Genomic DNA, 23,486 nt, shown 5'->3' with positions numbered 1-23,486 from the left:
TACACATTATTATATGTGTCAGCTGAACCAACTGATTTAGTGAGACAAGCCAACCATCTAATTTGTATGGGACCCTCCAATTTCCCCCAAAAGATGATGTCAGGAGAGATCAGCTTGATCTTTTTGTTCCTGGAAGATAAGTAGTCAGTAAATGAGACTGGCAGCGGCACAACCCCCTCTCTACACTCATGTGTATGTGCAGATTGGAATAGATATGGCTTCCTTAAAATGTTCTTGTCATTTACATTTTGACATGTCCTAGAGACACAGCAAAAGTTTTGGTCAGTTGGGGTCTGACCACCACCTATTATTAGTTGGAGCCAGCTGTGCTCCACGTCTGATCATTCTCCCTTTTACATAAGTGAATATCAGGAGCACTCGTTCGACCAATAATCGACCTTTGAAAAAAAAAAAAAAAAAGGCCTTAAAGGGGCATTGCCATCTGGGGTACTTATGTCCAATCCACAGTATGCACGGGATAGGGTATAACTAACAGACTGCAGGGTGTCTGACTGCTGGGGGTCTGCCTCAATCTCCGAACCCCGAAATCCCCTATGAATGAAGCTGTGGGCAGTGCATGTGTGCTGGAGCTCCATTCATTCTCTATGGAGCCACAGAAGAGAGGCGAATGCAGCTTTCACCTCTCTTTGTGGCTTCATAGAGAAACGGCCATGTACTTATATACACACTACAATACTTACATCAGCTTCACCTTGATCGATGACATAGAAGTTGTCGCCTTCATCACCTGGAACACAAACAAGTGTTTATTATAATGAAGCTGAAGGGTCTAAGAACTTACATGTTTGTGGCTGTATTATAATCCACTATAACTGGGAGCAATTTACCAGGTCATTCCCTGACTACATTGCCTTGTGTCAGTCACTGTCTGTATGGTACTGGGGACACCACTGGATAAATATCAAAATAAGCATTAAAACATAACTCTATTGCCTGTGTCTGTGTTTTTATTTTCATAAACAAAGGCTTTAATTTGGGATGTGAACAGTGTCAAGGAGGCGGGGCCTATTGTTTCCTGGGAGCTAGCACTATTACACCTCACTGTGCTGTATGCACAGGGCTAGATTCTGATTATGACATACAGCACAGTACGGTGTATTGGTGCTAGGGCCCAGGGCATGGGTCTCCAAGCTGCAGCCCTCCAGCTGTCGCAATACCGCAATTCCCATCATGGCGGACAGCCAAAGCTTTCGATTTAGCTGCCCAGGCATGATGGGAAATGTAGTATTGCAACAGCTGGAGGGCCGCAGTGTGGAGACCCCGGGCCCAGGGAATGATAGGCCCTGCCTCCTTGACACTAGTCACAGCTCAAATAAAAGCCTTTGTAGGTAGAGGCTTTATCATACACTGTTCATTTATGTGATACCCAGAGATCAAAACTGCTCCACCAGCCTTAGTAAATGGATAAAATCCTTAATCTTTAAAGCAACATATTGGAAAATAGATACAGCCTTTTAAGAAAAACAGCATACATATATATCAGGATTGATAGGAATAAAAACAAGTTTGATTGATGTGTTTCAGACCACCATGAAGAATATGAGTAAAGACCATGGTGATATGAAATAGGTCAGTCACACTTGTGTTTTTACCTGTCACTCCTGATATAGAAATATGTATTGTTTTCTGAAGAAGGCAGTATAGGTGCCATAATGCCTTAAGGGATACTCTGGTGTTTTGTTTTTTCTTTCCATTTAACTGGTGTCATTTACTTCTATTTCAAAAACTCAAGTCTTCCAGTACTTATCAGCTGCTGTATGTCCTACATGAAGTGGTGTATTCTTTTTAGTCTGACACAGTGTCCTCTGCTGCCATCTCTGTCACAGCAGCAGCAAATCCTCATAGAAAACCTCTCCTGCTCTGGACAGTTCCTGGCACAGACAGAGGTGGCATCAGAGAGCACTGTGTCAGACTTTGAACCCTTTCAAATAATGGGATGCCCATTTATGAGGGCTCTAGGGCCATACCATCAATACATGCAGAGTAAAGATCAGGAAAGTTGTGACCTTCACTCCAGTCTCCTGGTCCCCAGTACCAAGCCACAGCGTGTAATGCAGCCATGCTAAGAAGTAACTAAAATAGCTAATTCTATAGAAACTACAGCCACATAAAACAATGCTATAAACATATTAATAAATCATTAGTAATGCATGCAAACCCTGAACACATTTGGAAGAAGGCGACCTGGGGTCACAGTAAATGCCGGTTCTGTAAGTGTAATGTGATGTAATCTTGTGACAAAACGAAATACATAGCAATAGAAATAGTGGAGTTTCTCTATTACAGGGATACCATATTTGGCCCTGTCACCAGCGGAGCGGGATCCCCTGAGATCCGGACACATTGTTTTAGTTAAAGTCTGGTCTCTGCCAAAGCCACAAAGCAGTGCACTCTGCAGTTCATGTCAGCAATGGGTAATGCAAATGAATGTGGAGGAAACGTGATCATCTCAGGAGTCAATCACTTCTAAGATCCGGGCAGGAAAAATGTAATGTGTTTAAGTTGTGGGTAGATAAATGGGGCTCTGTATCACCTTTCCTGCATACTTTTCCGTCTACTCCTGTGTGCGTATCTGCTAACATTCCTGAAGAGAAATCTAGAACAAAGGCTCTATGCCACACACCTAGTTGTCCTCACGTTGCATATAAATGTCTTTAGGTCCAATATGGCCCTCCTAAGTCTGATTTGTATCAAAGCCGCCTCAGTAGACCAAACATCAGCAATAGTGATGGCTATTAACTAGGCATGTAGTGGGGCACGGTAGGGTACTGATGCATGCAGATACACCAGAATATGGTGATGGCAGAGGTCAAAAGTCATAGGAGACTATACACATTAGGATTAGAGATGAGCGCAACTCGAGCATGCTCAAATCCAATTGTTCGGCATTTGATTAACAGTGGCTGAAGAAGTTGGATGCAGCCCTGGGGAGTCTAGGAAAACATGGATACAGCCATAGGCCATAGGCTGTGTCCATGTTTTCCAGGACCCCCTAGGGCTGCATCCAACTTTGTCAGCCATTGGTATTCAGATTCCAAATGATGGGACTTGAACAAACTCATCTCCAAGGGTATGTTCACACTGAGTAATATAGGCAGAATTCCATGGCGGAATCCCGCCTGCCTTGGTGTCTCTATGGGATGGCTCGCGCGCCTCCGCTCCCGACAAGTCAATTCTTTGAGCGGAGAGCTACGGAAGCGGAGGCGCACAAGCCATCCTATAAAGATATCGTGTGACACTGAGGGGGGCGAGATTCTGCGGCGGTGAACCCTGCCATGGAATTCCGCTAATATTACTCAGTGTAAACATACCCTAACATACTGGAAAATAGCCAGGAATTCCAAGTGAAATCCCTGCTGCGGACTCCGCTTGGAATTCTGCCTGCCTCACTGTCTCAATGTTAAGTATAGGGTGCCTCCACTCTCTGCGGCGCCCTATACTTATTCAGGCACCCTATAGTTATCAAACATACTTATGAATGATTAGTCCCAATGTCCTTCAATGAGACTATTCTTAATTTTTCAGTCAAAATAAGCAGCATGCTATTTATTTCAACATTTCAACATGGAGTGTCGCTGGATTGGACACCAATAGTTTCGGGAGCTTTACTGTTATAATGGAGCTACTATGTGAATCAGTCATTTTGTCCTCCATGGAGGAGAATGACTAAATCACTGTCAGGTGTTGTAACACTGCGGTGCCCGTGGCCTTAGAAGTTTAATCCGATGAGGTCTCAACCACAAGTTCTTCTATTTACAGACTAGAGGGCTCCATGATTAATTCTCCCATTAAATACAGGCGTCTGTCATCGGTCCTCTTGATGGCATGTGACCATGATACCACCTCTCTAACTAGCTAAGTGGTGTCTATCTTTTCTTTGGCACTTGCGCAAAATTTCAATTTTCTTTCATTACTGAGATAGCTCAGCAGCAGGACAAGATTTTTTTATTGCCTAAAGCAGGGTTTTATAATACAGCCCATCATACGTGATTCTAGACTTTCTGTATAACAGCTATCAGATGGATAACCATTCATTTAAAGGGCTATTCTCTTTTTGTTACAATAATTTCATATCTTCATAATATCAATGAAAGAAAATGTAAGTTTTTTCTACATGCATACCTTGACCTGCAGCAGTGAGGGACGACATGGCTCATCTGCTGCCACCAATGGTTGTGTTGGGAACTGCAGTGGTGCACAAGCCCTGTCCCAGCACAGTTACTTATTGCTAGCAGTGCTGCATGCAGCTTTAGTGATACTGAACCTCCCAATGTCTTTTCTAAGGCATATTAGACATCATAGTTGGAGAAAGCATCTTAAAGAGCTAGTTCACCTAAAAAATCCAATCAGCCAAGGATTCTGCATTTTCCCCCTTCTCAGCTGATCGTTAACACTTTTACACAGGCTTTTTATCAGCCGCAGGAGCGTTTCTAGCAAAGCTCCTGGCTGATAATCAGCCTGTGTAAAAGGCCCTTAAAGCGACTATGTACCCACAATCTGCCCCCCCCAAACCGCTTGTACCTTTGGATAGTTGCTTTTAATCCAGGATCTGTCTTGGGGTCCGTTTGGCAGGTGATGCAGTTATTGTCCTTAAAAACACCTTTTAAACTTGCAACCCTGTATCAAATTGGCGTGGCCTTGAGTGTCTAGGCCCTAGGCCTGCACCGCCCCTTTGCCCCTCCTCCCTGCCCTATTCCCCATTAGGAATGCCCCCAGGCAGGATTTCTCCTAATCATCACATGTGTGCACATGAGCTGAATCGTTAAGGCAATGTTCAGACAAGTGATGAATAGGAGAAATCCTGCCCAGGGGCATTCCTAATGGTGAAGAGGGTGGGGAGGAGGGACGGAGAGGCAGTGCACGCCTAGGGCATAGACACTCTAGGCTAAGCTAATTTGACACAGGGCTGCAAGTTTAAAAGTTGTTTTTTAGGACAATAACTGCATCACCTGCCGTACGGATCCCAGGACAGATCTTGGATTAAAAGCAACTATCTGAAGGTACAAGCAGTTTGGGGGGGGGGGGGGCAGATTGTGGGTCCAGAGTGGCTTTAAGAGTGTACAGGCTGCCCTTTTTGAGAAAGATGCTTTGCCTAGGGAATAGGAACATTAGGGACATGTGAACTGTTGTCACTACGTCCCTTTTACAGCTGCTACTTAAAGAGACCAGATAAATAACCGATCTGACGAAGCGTGCAAGCACGTGAAACAGCTGTCATAGCTTGTGTGATTAGTGGTTGGCGTCCCAGCCCGCTACAGATGAATCTGCTGAATTTTTAACCTGTATTGAAATAAAAGTCTACGCATCTGAACGGTGAGTGCCCCCAGAACCTTTTCTTCTTATTGGATGTATTTATGAACTGCTCGGGTTCTAAGGGGAGCACCCCGGATGCTTCTATGTTGTCCCGCATGATACCAGTCCACGACACTGAGTGAACCCTGCCAAAGGAGTATTGCCAGTACTGTGTCTTTAATTACAAGGTCTCAGATATATAACAGCATATTAGATTGACTGACTAGTTCCCCTCCACATACTGTAGCCATGCAGCTCAGGTACATTCTCTTTACCTTGGCTGTTTATGAGACAGTGATTTACATTACCCTTATTGCACACAGTTATTTGGATGCATCTTGTTTTTTGTGTATATATAGGTAGAGGAGGAGGCCTGAATACAAACCACTGCCATTTGGTAGTATGTAATAGAAATCTGCAAGTTGGTCCAGAGGTTCTTAGGGGAATGTCTGGGTTTCTGACAATTGGTTGCAGATGTCTCTTCCAAGAAGTTTGAAACCAAGACTTTTTACAACCTGAGTTGACCTGTACTTGTTCAGAAATGTTTTTAAGACTTGTGAAGGCCAAAACCAGTCCTTATCTTGACAGCAGAATATTAGATTTATATTTAAGGCCATTCATTCAGTACAGTTATGCAGTAGACAATTGTCTCATTCATAGTTATATAGTGGGTTACAAAACCTAACTCTATCAATTACAAACCTAAGGAAGGCAAAACCCAATCTAGAGATGGCAGAGACCCAATTCCCACTACATAGGGACAGCAATATTGCTCACCCCTGCTGGCAAATATTATAAGGAGTCCATTAGGGGATATATGGTGTCTGAACCATGTACCTAAAAGCAACTATATCTGTATCTGCTGACTGGCCAAGAGGCTGCCTCGAGGTTCCTTTGAGATGAAGACAGACCAATGACGGTTGGTACCATTAATTTAAAACTAGACAAAGTTGCCATCAAAATATCTAGAAAAACGATGTGACAATTAGAGTCGGGTTGGCCAAACCCCAGTCCCAGGATCCTCCAGTGGGTCCGGAGTATGATGAAATATTGGGTTCCGAATACCCATTAGAAGGCAAATCCATATAGAATTGCCTTTGAAGCACTTGTCACTAGGGTCTATTTCTTATGGAATGATTCACAAATAACATATCAGACCTTATTACTGATATATAAAAATAAGCACAACTTGAGCATGCTCAAGTCTGATTGTTCGTCATTTGAATACCGGTGGCTGATGCAGCCCTAGGGAGTCCTGAAAAAAAATGGTTACAACCTATGACCTATGCATCCAACTTCTTTAGCCACCGGTATTTAAATGCCAAATAATCGGTCTCAAGCATGCTCGAGTTGTGCTCATCTCTCATGTGTTCCCAGTTTTTGGATATTGGCCATTCTGAATAATTTATTCTGGTCAATCCAAGGAACCCAACTATTGTGGAAGCTAAAATGATGGTTGTCACTCAGCTTTCTACAAAATGGCATTTTTGTCCCTTTAAAACATTAAAAAGCAAATTGTACGATTTGGGGTAAATGCTGAGGGACAGGTGCATATGAAACCTATAGGGAGCTAAACTGTGTTATATTTCCCTTTATAGAAAACACATGCTGAAGGGTATTAGATATATAAAAGTTGTCTATATAAAATCTTGTGAATTTCTAGGATTTCTCTAAGGTCTCACGTCTCACTCCTATCGTGTAATAGCCCGCAGTGGCATTGTGGCCCCTCCTAAAGAACGTACGGCAGCTCTATGTAATCGCTGTGGATGAATGCATCACATTTATGACATTCTTACCTTGTAGTATCACCGTCTCTCCAGCAATGTGATTGACAGGAAACATGGCATCGAATATATCACTGCAAAAGACACAAGGGGGTGTAAGTAATTTGTAAGTGAGCTTCGGGTTTATTTAATATGACAGGTTGTCTGGTGGTGCTGAACATACGCACGGGCCGACTCTTGTTTTCCTCCTAATAAATGGACTACAAGCAGGTTTACAAAGACATAATGTTGATTCCTGAGTGGTTAAGGGCTGATGCATAGAACTGTAAGGCATCCTGAGAACCTCACACATGTCACTATATAGTGTACACACGCAACTGGATCCTATGTTAATTTCTATCATACTTGTATACAAACGTCAGTATAGCACAGGCATGGGAGCGTGCTGGCAGGCGACCTCATACAGGAGTAATTACATTTTGGCTGGGCATCAATGTTCTATATATTGTAGATGAAGTGCAATTGTTACAGTGTGAAATATATATCCATTCAAAATAGTGTTTTGGCATGAATAGAATGGACATGCCATTAGGGATGAGCAGTCAACTCAAACTTTTGGCAAATTTACCATCACAAGACCAGAAGACGTGAAGGAGCCCAGCAGAGGTTGTGTCAGAAGGGACTCAAAGCCCCACTGTCCCTGCCTTCTTTCCACAATCTTCCCTAGGCGGCAGCGGGTAACTAGGCGACAGTCCCTGACTTGAGTTGGTGTAACACAGAGACATGACAAGACAAACACAATAGTCTCAAAGTGAACAAGTCGGGTCGGTAACAATCGGTTGGTGTGGCAAAAAATCAGTAGTCAGAAAAATAGTCAAAAGCCAAGCCACAAATCGGAAAAACCAGGGAATAGCAATCAGGAATAATCGCTAACTCATTCACACTCTATAAAGGCTCTATTGCAGGCAAGGAGATATTATAGGGGCAGTAGTTTATGGAGGCTGGACCCCCCAAAAATACACAGAGCTGACTGGCGGTGCTGGCTGCCAGTCAGCAAAACATTATATCAGACACCTGTGCCAATCAGTAAGAGCAAGAAGCGTCTTTGCCGACACACCACCAGCAACCGACCAGGCAGTCACTAAGGACACCATTGGAGCACTCCCTGCAACTGGCTGGACTGGTTGCCAGGGACGCTGTCAGCACTTACGTGCGCTCCGGCATCATCGGGAGCTAAAAGTGATGGCCTCCTCCTGACAGGTCGGAGGAAAAGTGTTTGGATACGATCTGCCATAGTGCCTCCTTTTGTCATATAATTCTGACAATATTGGCCATATATTACAACTATACACAACACAAGCAGTAGAGGTCCAACAGTGGTTGCCTTTAGGACATAGAGATTCCAAGCCACTTGTATTTTTAAGAAATCCTGGTTAATAATTCCTGACTCTGACTAAATAAGCAGCAATTTCCCATCCTGATCTTGAGGGTTCTCCTGACCCACTTCCCCTGATGAATAAGATCATGTCACCGTCCTGTGAGCTACAGCTGGAGTATGACCTCACTCAGTGGGCAATATGGCTCAGGTCATCATACTCTCATGACCTGGAGTAAGACCGCAGGGGAAATCCTAAAGATTCATCACCTTACAAGATCCAAAAAGTGAGGAATCCTTTTTAGGGAAAAAAATGAGAGATTGATCCTAAAGGGTTCACTTACTTTCTGTTCATTTGTATATATTAGATAATACAGTATATATAAGATATACACTCATCAAATGTTATTAATAGCCACTTTTGACTGGACAATCTGTATTTCCTTTACTCCATATTTCCTTTAAGAGTCCATACAAATATTCATTGCACATTTTTTTTTTTTTGCCACCTCAGCTGGAAATCTAATGTAAACGTCTACTAAACTCCACTGTCACACGTCTCCCACGCTATTACATATTCAACAGGGCTAACTTGTAAATGGAAGTACGTCTTAATGAACAAGGTCTCCTGTGAGCTTTCAAGCTTCCTCCTCTGTTTGGACTTGTTAAGTAGACAGGACCTAGGGCTGAGAGAATGCATGATCCCTTCATTCAGCTTCTGTTATTACATTGCAGTGACACATCAGCAGCATCTCCGAGACTCCTGACAGCTCACAAGAAGTCACATCTGACACATCCCTTATGGATCTGACATCATTCCAAAGTGAAGACGTTGAAAAGGGTTGTGCTCCTTGAAGTGCACCTGTCACTTACCCAGTGGAAAATCCCATTATATGCTCTATGAGATCGGGGGCTAATAATACATTGTGATGCTTAGGAGCTTGCAATCAAATATGAATGTTGGTTTCGTTCCTAAAGGACTGAAGACTATAAGCTGTCATAACCCGGCCTGCTGACAGGCTTGTACAGCAACATTAAGGACTTGACCTTTCCCCATGGCCTTGCATAAATATTAGCGGATAAAAACCTTGTATTACAGGATTCTGACTGAAGTTCTCTCCTTATAGCACAGTCATCCACATTATGAGATAACATTTAGAAGCAGCCCATGAATTATATATTGTTTTTATTGGGAAAGCAAATGACGACCAACATGGTCACCATAACAGTTTCTGGGGTTACAACTTGGAAACCTAGGATGCTGTAGGCAAATGACTTAGGCAGCTATATGGATATAGGGTGTGTGCTAATCTAGTATATTTATCAGTCACAGGGCTCACTACAACCACACACATAGGTCTACCTATATATATATATATATATATATATATATATATATATATAGATACAAGTTCTGCTGACAACTATTCGACTTTCCCATAGACTTGCATGCTCAGCTAAGCGTGTATGTTTATTCACTAGGCAAGCGCACTTCTGTTACGTTGGCATCTGCCATTACCACATTCGGGCCATTGAAGTCACTGGGGCTTGTGACTTTGACTTCCCATTTTAACAGGTTGCCAATGTGTACATACCACAGAGGGCACCATTGTGATGTGAATGAGGCCTTAGTAAGGAATTGTCCTGGAAAGAGTGTAAAGTAAGAACCACACTAGGCCCTATTTCCTTAATGGCAAAATCTGGCACCACAATGGGAGCCCATTTTGATAGTAAAGGGCTAATCTGAGGATCGCGATACGGTGCCTGTTGTCTCAGAAGGTGTATACTTTCTAGATGAGCACACAGTTGAAGTGGAGTGCTGGGGAATAAAAAAAACTTTTCTGATCCCCAGACAACTCCTTTAACCCCCATTTTTTATTTTTCATGCTAGCCTTTTAAAACGGTTTAATACGATTGTGAGGGCTTTTTTTGCGGGACAAGTTGTACTTTTATTGGCAAGTTGTCATTATAACCCAATAGCCCCCCTCTAGCTGAAGGGTGACAAAGAGGGCCCACCCTCTGTGTAACTGCCTGAATACCACAGATACTATTAGCCATGGGATCCAGGTGTTTATTAAGTCGAGGCTGGAGTTGACTACAAACCTGACCACTGACAGAGGAAATAACACTTGGTGCATATGGAGCAGTGACAACTCCTTAGCCCAATTACCCATCACACTTCATGTTTCCATACACCAGAATGTGCGAAGGGGTTAATAAATTCTAGAAGATTTGTCAGAACCGTCACTTAGCTCCAAATGGGGTTCTACTAGATCTTTGCGGCCCATTACTGTGTCAGAACCTGGTCCCGTCGGAGGACCCTTTGGTTCCCTGGCGGGCCAGTCTATTCCTGATAGCACTATACTTTTACAAGCTAAATATAACCTGACTACAAGTGAAACGCTCATATTTATGTGATGAACGCTGTCTGGACTACTGCAGGGACATGTTTCTCAATGCTTTACATATCGTACATACTGAATATTGAACCTACATGCCTCAAGTAACTGCTGGATTTGGCTGGACCACATCGGGACCACATCCAATGGAACAACATGGTTACATAAACAGTTAAAAAGCATGACTGTAAAAATGGCTCAGGATCGGCGTGGTGGCCAATATGCGCCCAGGCTGTGACTGGCACCGATTTCAATCCTATACGTTTAGACATGAAAGTAAATGTATGTCTATGTATCAATCATATACGCAGCTTGAGGCCATATAAAAATATTATGTTATGTTGAGAGCAGCGAGCTCGTACATGCACAGGGCTTCCTAGACAGAAAAATACAGGTAACTCAGGTCAATGGCGGGTAAGGGATCATTTCATGAATAAACCTAAAACAGCTGTACTAAACATAAACGGACAACTCAAAGCACTGACTCCACGCGTCTATGGGCTGGAGGCAAATAAATTATTATTATAGGTTTTTATACGGCATAAACAATGCAGGTAGGGACACCAAGTGCACTCATATCTTTACTAACAGCTCAGTACAAAGCTGGAGTGTGAAAACTTCAGATTAGATTAGAAGTATGATCTATTATCAGAAACAGCACCACTTCATGGGCTATGTCTGGTATTGCAACTAAGGTATATTCAAATCAATGGAGTTGAGGTGTAACACTACACAGATCCATTATAATTGCATAAAGTCCCTTTAAGGTGTTCATTTAAATATCATGGAGGCCAATTTAGAGTATTTTAGCTAATAACTAATGAAAAATATTATATAAATGATCATACCCAACAGTAAAATTAAATGTGGGGTTGGATTTTGGTTTGTTACTCTGCATAAAATCTTGTGTTTGCTTTTTAATGTGTTTTCAGTCTCTTAAAATGTATATTTAAAGGGATATTCCAGAAAATTTAAAATTAATGGTATGAAGAAAGAAGGTATACTCACCTCTCCGATCCTCCATCACTGCTGCTTCCTGGTATATGTCGTCCCCTCAGGAACTACCCTGCGGGCATGACACGTCACAGGATCCAGGAAGCAGCAATGAGCTTTGGAGAAAGGGAGGTTTTTGATATCCCATAGAGCACAGTGAAGACAGTCATCAAGAAGTGGATAAAATATGGCACAACAGTGACATTACCAAGAACTAGATATGCCTCATAAATTGATGAAAAGAAACTTATTCTGGGAGGCTTAGAGGCCTACAGCAACATCAAAGGGAACCAATCAGCTCAAAAATTAAGCCATTAAATATTGCAAATACATCAATGCAGGGACATATATATATATATATATATATCTGTCCCTGCCCACTATGCCCTGCAAACGTACCATTATAGTCACTGTCCTGGGGCTGTACAGCTCTGTAATCACACCTCTCTGGGCGTGATTCACAGCACAGCTCCTTGCTTGCATCACACAGGGAAAGGTGAGAGGCGTGATCACAGTGCTATACAGCTCAGAACAGTGACTTAACCGTAACAGTGATTTTTGATCTGATCAGTTCCCTTTTAAGGAGCTGCAGGAATTTCTGGCAAGTACTGGTTGTGTACTGCATGTGACAACAATCTCCTGTATTCTTCGTATGCCTGGGTTGTGGAATAGGTTAGCAAGACAGAGGCATTTTCCTACGAAATGATAATTCCAAAAAGTATGTTTGGTGTAAAGCTAACACTGCACATCACCAAAAGAACACTATATCCACAGTAGAGCATGGTGGAGGAAGCATTAGGCTTTGGGATTGTTTTTCTGCAGCTGGAACTGGGATTTTAGCCAGGCTGTAGGTAAATTATTAAAAGTTCCAAATATTAGTCAATTTTACAAAAAAAAAAAAAAAAAGCTGTTAAAGGTGAAATGGAATTTCACCTTTAAGTATGACAAAGACCAAAAGCATTCTTCTACATCAACAAAAGTATGGCTTTGACAGAAGAAATCCAAAGCATTGGAATGGCCCAGACAGAGCACAGACCTGAATTCAATAGAAAATCTGTGGATTGACCTGTAGAGGGCTCTGTACAAGGGAAATGTGAACATCGGAAGATAGATAGATAGATAGATAGATAGATAGATAGATAGATAGATAGATAGTAGGGATGGTCCGAACCGAGTTCGGTTCGGGTTCGTACGAACCCGAACCCTCGGTAATGATTCCCGCTGTCTGCCTGCTCCGTGGAGCGGGCGGATCCAGCGGGAGGACCGCCTGGAAAACTGGGATACAGCCATAGCCATCGGAATCTGCAGGTTCGGACCATCCCTAATAGATAGATAGATAGATGATAGGAGATTTGATATCCTAGTTCTGAATCAGACAGAACATGCTGTTTCCACTTTCTTCTATAATTTTATGAACAATGTCTGATAAAATCAAGCATGCCTCTCCCTCCACAACCTTTAGGAATTAGGTAGGAAGTGGCGATACCTTTCCCCTGATGACAGACAAAGCTTCTGGCAATTTACAATGAACTCTGCATTCTGGGCAGCGCTGTGTTCCCAGCACGCCTCGCTCACGTCTAGCTCAGCAGCGAGGGGCTATACCTAACCATGCCGACATTCCTTTTACAATCAGAGGTCACAGACTCAAAGACCCTTAGGTTCAAATTGGGTAAAAATATGTTATAAAAAATGTTCTTCACAGAGCAAGATGTTCCAGATATTTCATGTTGAAGCCTGCTCACGTTGATGCATGAGATGTTAAAATGGCAGCTCTGAAATATGCCGCTCTAGGGAGTCTATACACTTGCAATACCCTTCCTGGCTCTCGGCCATAAGACCTGAGTCTAATCCTCTCAGATGTGATCAGGTTTCCTCTTATTCTTGATTTGCTTCAGACAATGCTGAAAAAAAATCACTTTAACTTGATCCATAAACATAACTTCCACATGTTCATAAGGGAAGCAGGAGCCTTTGTGAGCAAATGGCGCCCACCAGCTGACAATGGAGGTCTTAAAGGGATACGATTCATTAAAAGTGCCCAAGACTGGAGCCCCACACCTCTCCAGTCAGCAAGTGTTGGTTTATTACAGTCCGGCGATATTATAGTGAAGTAAACCTGACACACTAAAATTCAGTCCAGTCTCTAGACATTATGTTATAGAGCATGGGGAGCTGAGCAGATAGATACAGAGGGGGAGATTTATCAAACATGGTGTAGTGTGAAACTGGCTCAGTTGCCCCTAGCAACCAATCAGATTCCACCTTTCATTTTCCAAAGAGTCTGTGAGGAATACAAGGTGGAATCTGATTGGTTGCTAGGGGCAACTGAGCCAGTTTCACTTTACACCATGTTTGATAAATCTCCCTAAGAAGAGTTTTATAGGGAAAGATTCAGCATACCTTCTCACTTATTCATGCAAACCTCTGTTCATTCTGGGCTTAGTAGTCCAGTGTACGGTCTTATCACTGATTGAAAGTGATCTCAACAACTAAGTTAGACCGCCCACTGGACTCCTAAGCCCAGAAGGAGCAGAGGTTTAGATATGGTTATATTAAATATTTTCCCACAAAAAAAATGATAATCAGTCTTTTCAGCTGTTTCTTCTGTATAACATGCTGCCTGCAGATTGGACTGTATTTTCAATGTGTCCGGTTCCCTTTAAATGGGGCACAGTTGCGTGCAAAAAATATTGGGGTTGTAATTGCAAGCAGTTTTCCAATAATATTTTTTTCTATGTTTAATGAAGGTTATACAAATGGCCACTAGGTGTCTCTTACTATCAAACTACGATCTGTTCTCCCGCATATATGGTCTTTTTTCTGTTCAAAAAAGAGACCAGTCCTTTACGCGCTCACAATATGGCTTGGTATTGATTGACAGCCATTCCTGAGTGCCTACGAAGTGGTGCAAGTCTTCACTACGCATGTGTACAGCTGCTAAGCATCCACATTCAGTAGTAGAGAATCCTGAGGTTGCTCGTATTGTATAGTCAGCTCTCCTGTCAGACAACACCAAAACCTCTGTAGCCAAACAGTGACACTATACTGACTAAATTGTTGGATAACAAAGAGCATTGTCTCCTAGTAAGCTGCAGAGATGATAATATAATCATTAAAATTTAATAATATAATTAGCCAAATTAATTAGCCTCTGTTAATATGCAACCTGCATGATGAACAAGTGTCTTTGGATATACTACCTATGTTCTGTTTTACTAGATAGATAGATAGATAGATAGATAGATAGATAGATAGATAGAAAGATAGATAGATAGATCACCGATAATAGATAGATAGGTCACAGATAATAGATAGATAGATAGATAGATAGATAGATAGAAGATAGATAGATAGATAGATAGATAGATAGATAGATAGATAGATAGATAGATCACCGATAATAGATAGATAGGTCACAGATAATAGATAGATAGATAGATAGATAGATAGATAGAAGATAGATAGATCATCGATAATAGATAGATAGGTCACAGATAATAGATAGATAGAAAGATAGATAGATATTAGATAGATAGATAGATAGATCACCGATAATAGATAGATAGGTCACAGATAATAGATAGATAGATAGGAGATAGATAGATAGATAGATAGATAGGAGATAGATAGATAGATAGATAGATAGATAGATAGATAGAGTGTTTCTTCCATAGCTAGATAAACTAGTATCTTTCTATGATCATAACATTCTGTATTCAGACTGACAGAAGAACTTGATACAGTCATAACTTCCCACAATGAACAATATACCTGAAGCACAAGTATGCAGCTATTAAGTGTAGAGCGCCTGCAGGCAGAGCTCTTCTCTTCCTCTATGGAGATACTGAAATGGGAGAGGGATTATACAAATCTATGTAATCATTACGCAGGTCATTAACTTGACATAGTGGAACTGTTTTTAAGGACACCACCTTCCTGCGCGTTACCTTAAGGCGGGCTAAGTCTTTCATCTGAAAGAAAATCACCAAAATTCATTTTAATAAGTTCAGTGAAAGTAAATGTAAGAGCTGTATCCTCAGGGCATGATATGTGCTCTAGTAAGAACGCAGTACGAAAGGGAAATATCATTACCGGGACAGGATTCCAGCTGAAGTATGCAGAGCTGAGGGAAAGTTTAATATAAAGAGCGATTGACTTCTGTGAAATGCAATTTATATGGCATCCCTTTCTAGTGGGATAGCAGGCACTTTAAAGTGCCTTTTGACTTTTGACCATGCTATATGATACATGGGCATAGCTACATGCTTAAGGCCTAGGCCTGAGGGGGTGTAAAGGCTCCTCAGTCACATAAAACCTGTAGTATAACTCCCAAATACTAATAGTGGCCCCATAAAGATACTGTTCTGATCAGACACAGAGAATATAATGAATGAGAGGTTCAACTCCTTCTAATACTCAGCCCCCGGGACCGCCAGAGCGCGCAGCTGGCCACCTGGACATGCCTACGGCAACCCTGGCAACCGGGCTGGCCAGGTGGATCAGCTGTTCTGCACTGTATTTTGGCTGACTGGCAGTTAGCTCTGCCAGTCAGCTCCCTGTGTATTACAGAAAGCTGGAGTCTCTGCCCCAATTAGGTGCTGGGGCTGGGACTCCAGTCCCTAAAAACCCCTACCCCTATCATCTATAGTTGCTTGCGATAGAGCCTCCTTGTGTGTGCCTAAGCTAGCTTTTTTTTATCCTAGTTGTGATTTCCCTGCTTTGTGATCCTTGGCTTGACTCCCTGACGTTCTCCCTTCTGGTTCTTACTTTGTGCTGCCAGGACTGTTAGTTACCCAGTTTGTGGACCTTGTATTTATTGTGTTTGTATTGTCTTGTCTCTGTCTTTGTGTTTCACCATATCCAGAGTAGAGATCAGTCTTCAGGTTAGGGGTTGGCCTGCTAAGGAGCTGACAACTCCAAAAGGCAGGGAAAGTTTAGCAGGTTCAGCGTCAGGGCTTCACCTTGTCTTGCGTTCCGGAGTCCATCCTAACAATATCATGCTGAGGCACCCACCAATTTCTAGATATAGCTAACAAAAACGTGTGGCTGTGCTCTTCATTCCCTAGCTGCTCCACCAAGCTGTAATGTGGGGAATGAAGTCAAATGATTAAAATCCAACTACATCCTCCACGGCGCTGCAAGGCATGCAAAAGGTCATTAAGACCTACGAAATAATTCAGGGATATCAGATTTGCCAGAGACCACGAGAGCGATAAAAGAATGTTCTGTGGACGTATACGATATAACTGGAAACCTTATGTCTGGAGGAAATGAAATATCGAAATCCATAGAAGTTCTATAATTCTGAATGTAAGTCATAGCTATCATGAATGGAACAATGGACCTTGTGTATTACTTTATTGTACTGGGTCATAATAGTTTTCTCCAGGCAGAAGTAATCTATTACAGATCACTTTATCTTGGTACACTTTGGTACAGTAACGAAGTTATGGGGCAGGAGGGCAGGCACATTACTGAGGGTACAGTGCGGATTACTGGTGGCTCTGTGGCTGATAAAATGGCTAATACTGAACTCCCTGTGGCTGCAATGGTCAAGACCCAGAACAATACGTCAGATTGCATGTGACCTCTTCGTAATGACAAAAAGAGGAACCAGTGGCATAGAAAACAAGGCATATATTATAAGTAGTCATTTTTATAGGGTTTTCTACAATGTTAAAGGAACATTACAAATAAAGCAATATACTGGGTCTCACTTATTATAACTGTCTGACACAACCAATCAGAGCTTTAGCTGTATTGTCATTGGTTGCTATGAGAAACAAGAAAAAGAAAGCTCATAGCAACCGATCCTAGTGCAGTTTTTAAGCCTACATGGCAACAAAGGTAGTTCTGAGAGATAAAGCCTTTACTGTGTTGTGTTTAGAGCAGAACTTAATAGGGAGACTTATGACTTCTATCTACCCTAAAGAAGTTACCCTAAGATTACAACTTATTACCTATCCACAGTGAAAGTGATAAGTGATCTGATCGGTGAGGGTCTCACCAATGGGACATACACTAGTCATAAGAACAAGCATTGTGCAATCTATGTATTCCTACGGACTTTGAAAGGAGGAGCACGGTGCATACTCACCCAACACATCAATCAAATAGGGGGAACTCGGGACCCCCATTTTGTGACCCTATGGATAAGTAATAAGTTGTTATCTTGGGATGACCAACTATACACAAACATCAAATCGCTCGCAGCATAGTATACATATTATCAGAGCAGTTTAGGAAATTAAAGCGGAGTCTTGTTTAGTTGCTATGGGCCACATAGACAGTGTTTTACACAGTTATGATAACGGCTTCATAGCACTGTGGCTTTTTTGGAGTGTTACTTTAAGGATTGCAGCATATTCACATACACTCCCACCATTGTTAAAAATATGTTTCCAACAAAAGACACAGCACACATTACACACCGAGACCCCCAGAAAAGTGTAATTCATCCCGAGAAACATTTGGATTCATAAACAGTCACTTCAGACCAAATCTCTATTTGTGGTTTAACACTTCAAGGCTGCGCTGAATCCTCCCTAAATATAAAGCAAATGTTTGATTATGTTCATCTAAAGCCAACAGATTTTTCTATAAACGCTTCCGTCTTGATCATAAAAGAAGAAAACAAGATCAAAGGGGAAGCAAAGCTGATCTGAAATGATGTTGGAAAACACCTGCTGCCTGGCAGAGCGCTGTAGTACGGACATGTGACAGCATTCGGCGGCCTTCATCAGTCTTTACGGAAAAGAAATGCCAATAATGTGCTCAAAACACAAGAAACGCCATCAGATGTTCTGCACATACGCTCACCTGCTAAGCCCTAACCTCACTATAAATCCAGATTCTTCTTTTGTAGAAATAAAAAATCCCTCCTTGGCAATGCTTCTGGCGATGGTTTTACTGCAGGAGTTAAGATTGTCATGGAAATAATTCTGGGGTCAGGTCTACCTCCACCAGTTGTATGCATGATAATGCTATGGAGGCTGGGAGAGATAAGCGAATACCTCTGGCATCCATCGTACTTCAAGAAAGCTCCATTCACATCTGCATTCATAGAAGAAGTCACAACGCCGTCCTGCACAACGTTCACCAATGGGGCCCTAGGGAGCCAATTGGCTTTTAACAGGGTCTGACCTAACCCCACCAGGATTTATGTTGCGTTGACATTAAATATATATAGCAGACCCTGTGACAAAAGATTCAGATGGAGCCTACAAGGCTGATGTGAACAGAGCCTAAGTGACTGGCAGCTCCACTGACATTAGATTGGTGGCACATACACACACAGACATCTACCTATGGGCAGCTTTAAAGGAGCACTACAAGCAAACACAGTGCTACATAAGAATCCGACTCTTTGGCAGTAACCATCAAGCCCAGGGGGCATACATACGCCCACCTTGGAAAACTTGGTAATATTCCAGCATACAAATAAACCTTTAAATTTTGTGGTTCAAATCAAGGGGCATTGCTGCCGAAATTGGGTTGATTAAAAACCCAATATACCCCCTTTTACCAGTCTACTATGTAAAACAATTAATGCTTAACAGCCAAATATGTAATAGTACCGGTGTGTATGAGGCACATTTGCTGTTATTGTCGTGCCGTAAAACCAGATATTAATACAACCCCAACTATTTAGGCTTCTGTCCATGTACAGTCCATTAGTGGATATCCTGATATGCTTCCATGACTGACAGTTCAGAGAGGAGAGATCTGTAAGCCCTGGCATTTATATCAAGGCGAAACACTTGCCAAAATTATAAATAGCAAATAACAGGATCATGACAACTCCAGCTCCTGTGTGGTGTCACGACCCTCAGGCCTCTGCTTAATGCTCTCTGATTCTGTAATATACAGCACATGGGGTATTCGTTCATACAGCAAAGAGTGAAGATCGTGGAGTAAGCAGGCTAAGGAGAACCTCCAAAGGCACTGCAGCAACTAGGAGGACTTTGGGAGGAATGGCTTGGACTTTGCAGACAACAGAAGCAAAGTGAATCTAAAACTTTCTAAAAAGAAACTGCCTCATTGCCTTCTGCCATAACTCCCATATACATTAATAGAGAGGACCAATCTCTCATTGGGTGTGTGGTCCCAGGGGAGTCCAGTTATCCTACTGATATTCCATAATGTTAAAGAGACTCTATGAGCAAGTTTGTGCTGTTTTATCTCAGGGTAGCATAAACTAGTGACAGAAGAGCTGAACAGAATGATGTATGACTTACATTGTTCTGTGCAGCTGATTCGGAGATATCATTCTGAATAACATGGACAATAAGTAATCCTCTCCATTACGTAAGCCCAGTAGTCCTCAATATTCACGAGAAGCGGAAAACTCCGCCCACCAGCTTCTGATTGGAAGTTATCTATGTTGTGTATGGGAAGTCAACTGTCAATCAGCAGCTGTAGGGCAGGGGGAGGGGCGTGGCAAGAATCCTATTCTCCTGCATATTAGAATGATGTAAGTAATACACAGATCTGTTCAGTACTTATGTCACTTGTTTATGCTGCCCTCATTTAAAGCCACAGAGACCTAGTAATAGATTCCCGTTAACCCCTTAGCAACCCATGCCATGGTGCCGCATGGAGAGTTCAGAGAGGGGTCCCGCCGGCTGATATGTGATATGTCCACTGATTTCTATGAGAGATCAGTGCTGTGTATATACAAGTCCCCCAGGGGGACTTCTAGTTAATGTAAAAATAAAAGTAAAAATGTTTTTTTATTTAAAAAAAAATCCCCTCCCCTAATAAAAGTCCAAATCACCCCCCTTTTCCCATTTTATAAATAAAAAAAAATAAACAAATAAATAAACATATTAAGTATATTTGCGTGTGTAATTGCCCGAACTATTAATTAATCACATTCCTGATCTCGCACGGTAAACGGCGTCAGCACAAAAAATTCCAAAGTGCGAAATTGCGCATTTTTGGTCGCATCAAATCCAGAAAAAATGTAATAAAAAGCGATCAAAAAGGCGTATATGCGCAATCAAGGTATCGATAGAAAGTAAGCATCATGGCGCAAAAAATGACACCTGACACAGCCCCATAGACCAAAGGATAAAAGTGCTATAAGCCTGGGAATAGAGCGATTTTAAGGAACATATATTTGTTAACATTGGTTTGAATTTTTTACAAGCCATCAAATAAAATAAAAGTTATACATGTTATATATCGTTGTAATCATAACGACTTGAGGAACATGCATAACAAGTCACTTTTACCCCAGGGTGAACGGCATAAACATGAAACTCCCTGAAATAAAAACAAATTCCTTTTATTTTCAATTTGACAGCGCAAATAATTTTTTCCCCGGTTTCGCAGCATATTTTATAGGAAAATAAAGTCTGTCATTGCAAAGTACAATTGGTGTCGCAAAAAATAAGGGCTCATGTGGGTCTCTAGGTGAAAAATTGCAAGTGCTATGGCCTTTTAAACATTAAGTGGAAAAAGCAAAAGTGCAAAAACGAAAATTGGCTTTGACCATAAGGGGTTAAGGTTGTAAATAATGGCGTACCATCATGGATTTTGTTGCCTGAGAGCTGTTTAAAGGTATCAATACACCTCGCATATCTATGTTTTGCGGCTCCTTCATAAAGATGAACGTTCAACTAGGCAGACTGTTCTGAATATAGGGGCATAGGCTGCTGCTGGACTTCTCTGGCAGTGGGTTATCTCCCCAAAAACAAATAGATTAGATAGGTGAAATCCACTATAATCTGTCAGGAAAGCCAAGGGAGGTCCCCATACAAATCGTCATCTGGTCCCACTATAATCAGCAGATTTGGGCAAAACTAAAAGTTCATCTGTATTACGGGATGAAAAAAATGTGTTTGGGGGGTCTATACCTATATAGCCAACTCAAAACTCCAAGATCCTTAGAAAAAGCACAGTTTTATTTTTTTTATCATAATTATCTATGTATACGTGTATGCTTAGTGTATAAGTACAGTATGTGTATGAATAGGTGAGGGACAGGAATAGGGGCCATATTGCAAAATTTGCTATGCCATCCCACAATTACTCCCCCATTTTCTTAACCTGTTTTATAGTCTTCTCGATGGATTCAGCTCAACAATACACAATAAGTGTGAAATGGTGATAAAGAATGTACTTAGCACATTTTTCCCATTGATACCATGAAAACATGAGACAACCTCGGCGTCTGATGACTGTCTGGGGCAGCGGCTGCAGGAAGATTTATACATTTTTTCCTGCAATGAAGTAAGCTGAATACTCCAATGTGCTACAGTCATCACATATGGCGTGTTTTCCAACAGTAGAAATGCTTTGTTAGCTGCTGACAAAGTCATCTACTAGTAATGGCAGCAGACTACTGGGAAATACCCTCTCATCGGCCTGATATGTGGGAATTCACCGGTGGTGGGGCGTCCAGAAGGGCCGATAAACATAATAATTGACCTGTCTCTGTTCATGGACCTTGGCTTAAAAGAGGCCATTTCCTATATTTCTATGGAAGGAAGTGACCATTCACTGAGTGTTTTTTTATTACAGTCCGTACAATGAAATATGTTTAGATGTGACACTACAGCAAACCGGAACCATCTTCATTCCCAGAATCCTCCATGTTCTTCTAATAAACACGTGTCAGGTGCCAGACATGAGTCAAAAGGTTATAAAATACATGTCACCATTTGGTTATTTCCAACCCACTACTATTAATAGGAAAAAAATCTTTATATGGAGATGTAAAGTGGATGATTCAGATTTCCTATGCTTTTGTGAAACTTAAAGTGGACGCCCACGCTTAGTTTATGTGCTTTACTTTATAATCAGCTAAAAAAAAAAAAAAAAGAAACTTAAAGTGACTCTGTACCCACAATCTGACCCCCCCCCCAAAATCACTTGTACCTTTGGATAGCTGCTTTTAATCTAAGATCTGTCCTGGGGTCCGTTTGGCAGGTGAGGCAGTTATCGTCCTAAAAAACAACTTTTAAACTTGCAGCCCCGTGCCCAACGGCCGTGGCTTAGAGTATCTGTGCCTTAACTTTGCACCACTCCTCCGTCCGTCCCTCCTTCCCACCCTCCTCATCATTAGGAATGTCACTGGAATATTTTCTCCTGTCTTAACATTGCACGACCCAGCCCATGTGCCGTGCTAACAGAGGTGATGAATAGGAGACAATCTGCCTTGAGCATTCCTAATGATGAGGAGGGCGGGGAGGAGGTACAGAGAGGTTGTGCCAGCCTAATGCATAGACAGTCTAGGCCACGGCCATTAGGCACGGGCTGCCAGTTTAAAAGTTGTTTTTTAGGACAATAACTGCATCACCTGCCAAACGGACCCCAGGACAGATCTTGGATTTAATGCTGCTATCCGAAGGTAAAAGCTGTTTAGGGGGGTCAGATTGTGGGTACAGAGTCGCTTTAAATCAAGTGCTATGGTCTTCTTTGAACTCCATGGCACTTTTATTTTTTTACAGTAAATTTTTAAAACTTAGTTTTATCTGCTGCTAAGCTATACTAGAATAGTTGTGGGCATAAAACAAATGGATTTGGTGCAATCTGATGCAAAAGGAAGTTGGGCCAAAAATGCACCCATTTTTTTCACAAAAGCCGACTAATAGATGGTGTAAACTTACACTAGACTAGGTGCACCAGATTTTTAAACAGCCTGAGGATCTAGTGTGTAGTCTAAGTTTACACTGT

At 41.8% G+C, this 23,486-nt stretch overlaps 1 protein-coding gene across 2 annotated transcripts in view; it reads right to left on the bottom strand.

Moving 5' to 3' along the window:
- PRKAR1B (protein kinase cAMP-dependent type I regulatory subunit beta) overlaps positions 1–23,486 on the bottom strand; it is a 145,210-nt gene that overhangs the window by 56,032 nt on the left and 65,692 nt on the right. For both annotated transcript variants that reach the window (XM_069983843.1, XM_069983844.1), the window contains exons 5-6: positions 7,110–7,171; positions 702–748 (exon numbers count right to left, since the gene is read on the bottom strand). In XM_069983843.1, coding sequence (XP_069839944.1) covers positions 702–748; positions 7,110–7,171 — 109 coding nt within the window. The remainder of the gene's footprint in view (positions 1–701; positions 749–7,109; positions 7,172–23,486) is intronic.

This window comes from Dendropsophus ebraccatus, chromosome 9 (assembly GCF_027789765.1).
Source record: "Dendropsophus ebraccatus isolate aDenEbr1 chromosome 9, aDenEbr1.pat, whole genome shotgun sequence".
NCBI lineage: Eukaryota > Metazoa > Chordata > Amphibia > Anura > Hylidae > Dendropsophus > Dendropsophus ebraccatus.
The sequence above is the reverse complement of the archived record's forward strand: the minus strand, read 5'-3'. Positions and strand labels throughout refer to the sequence as shown.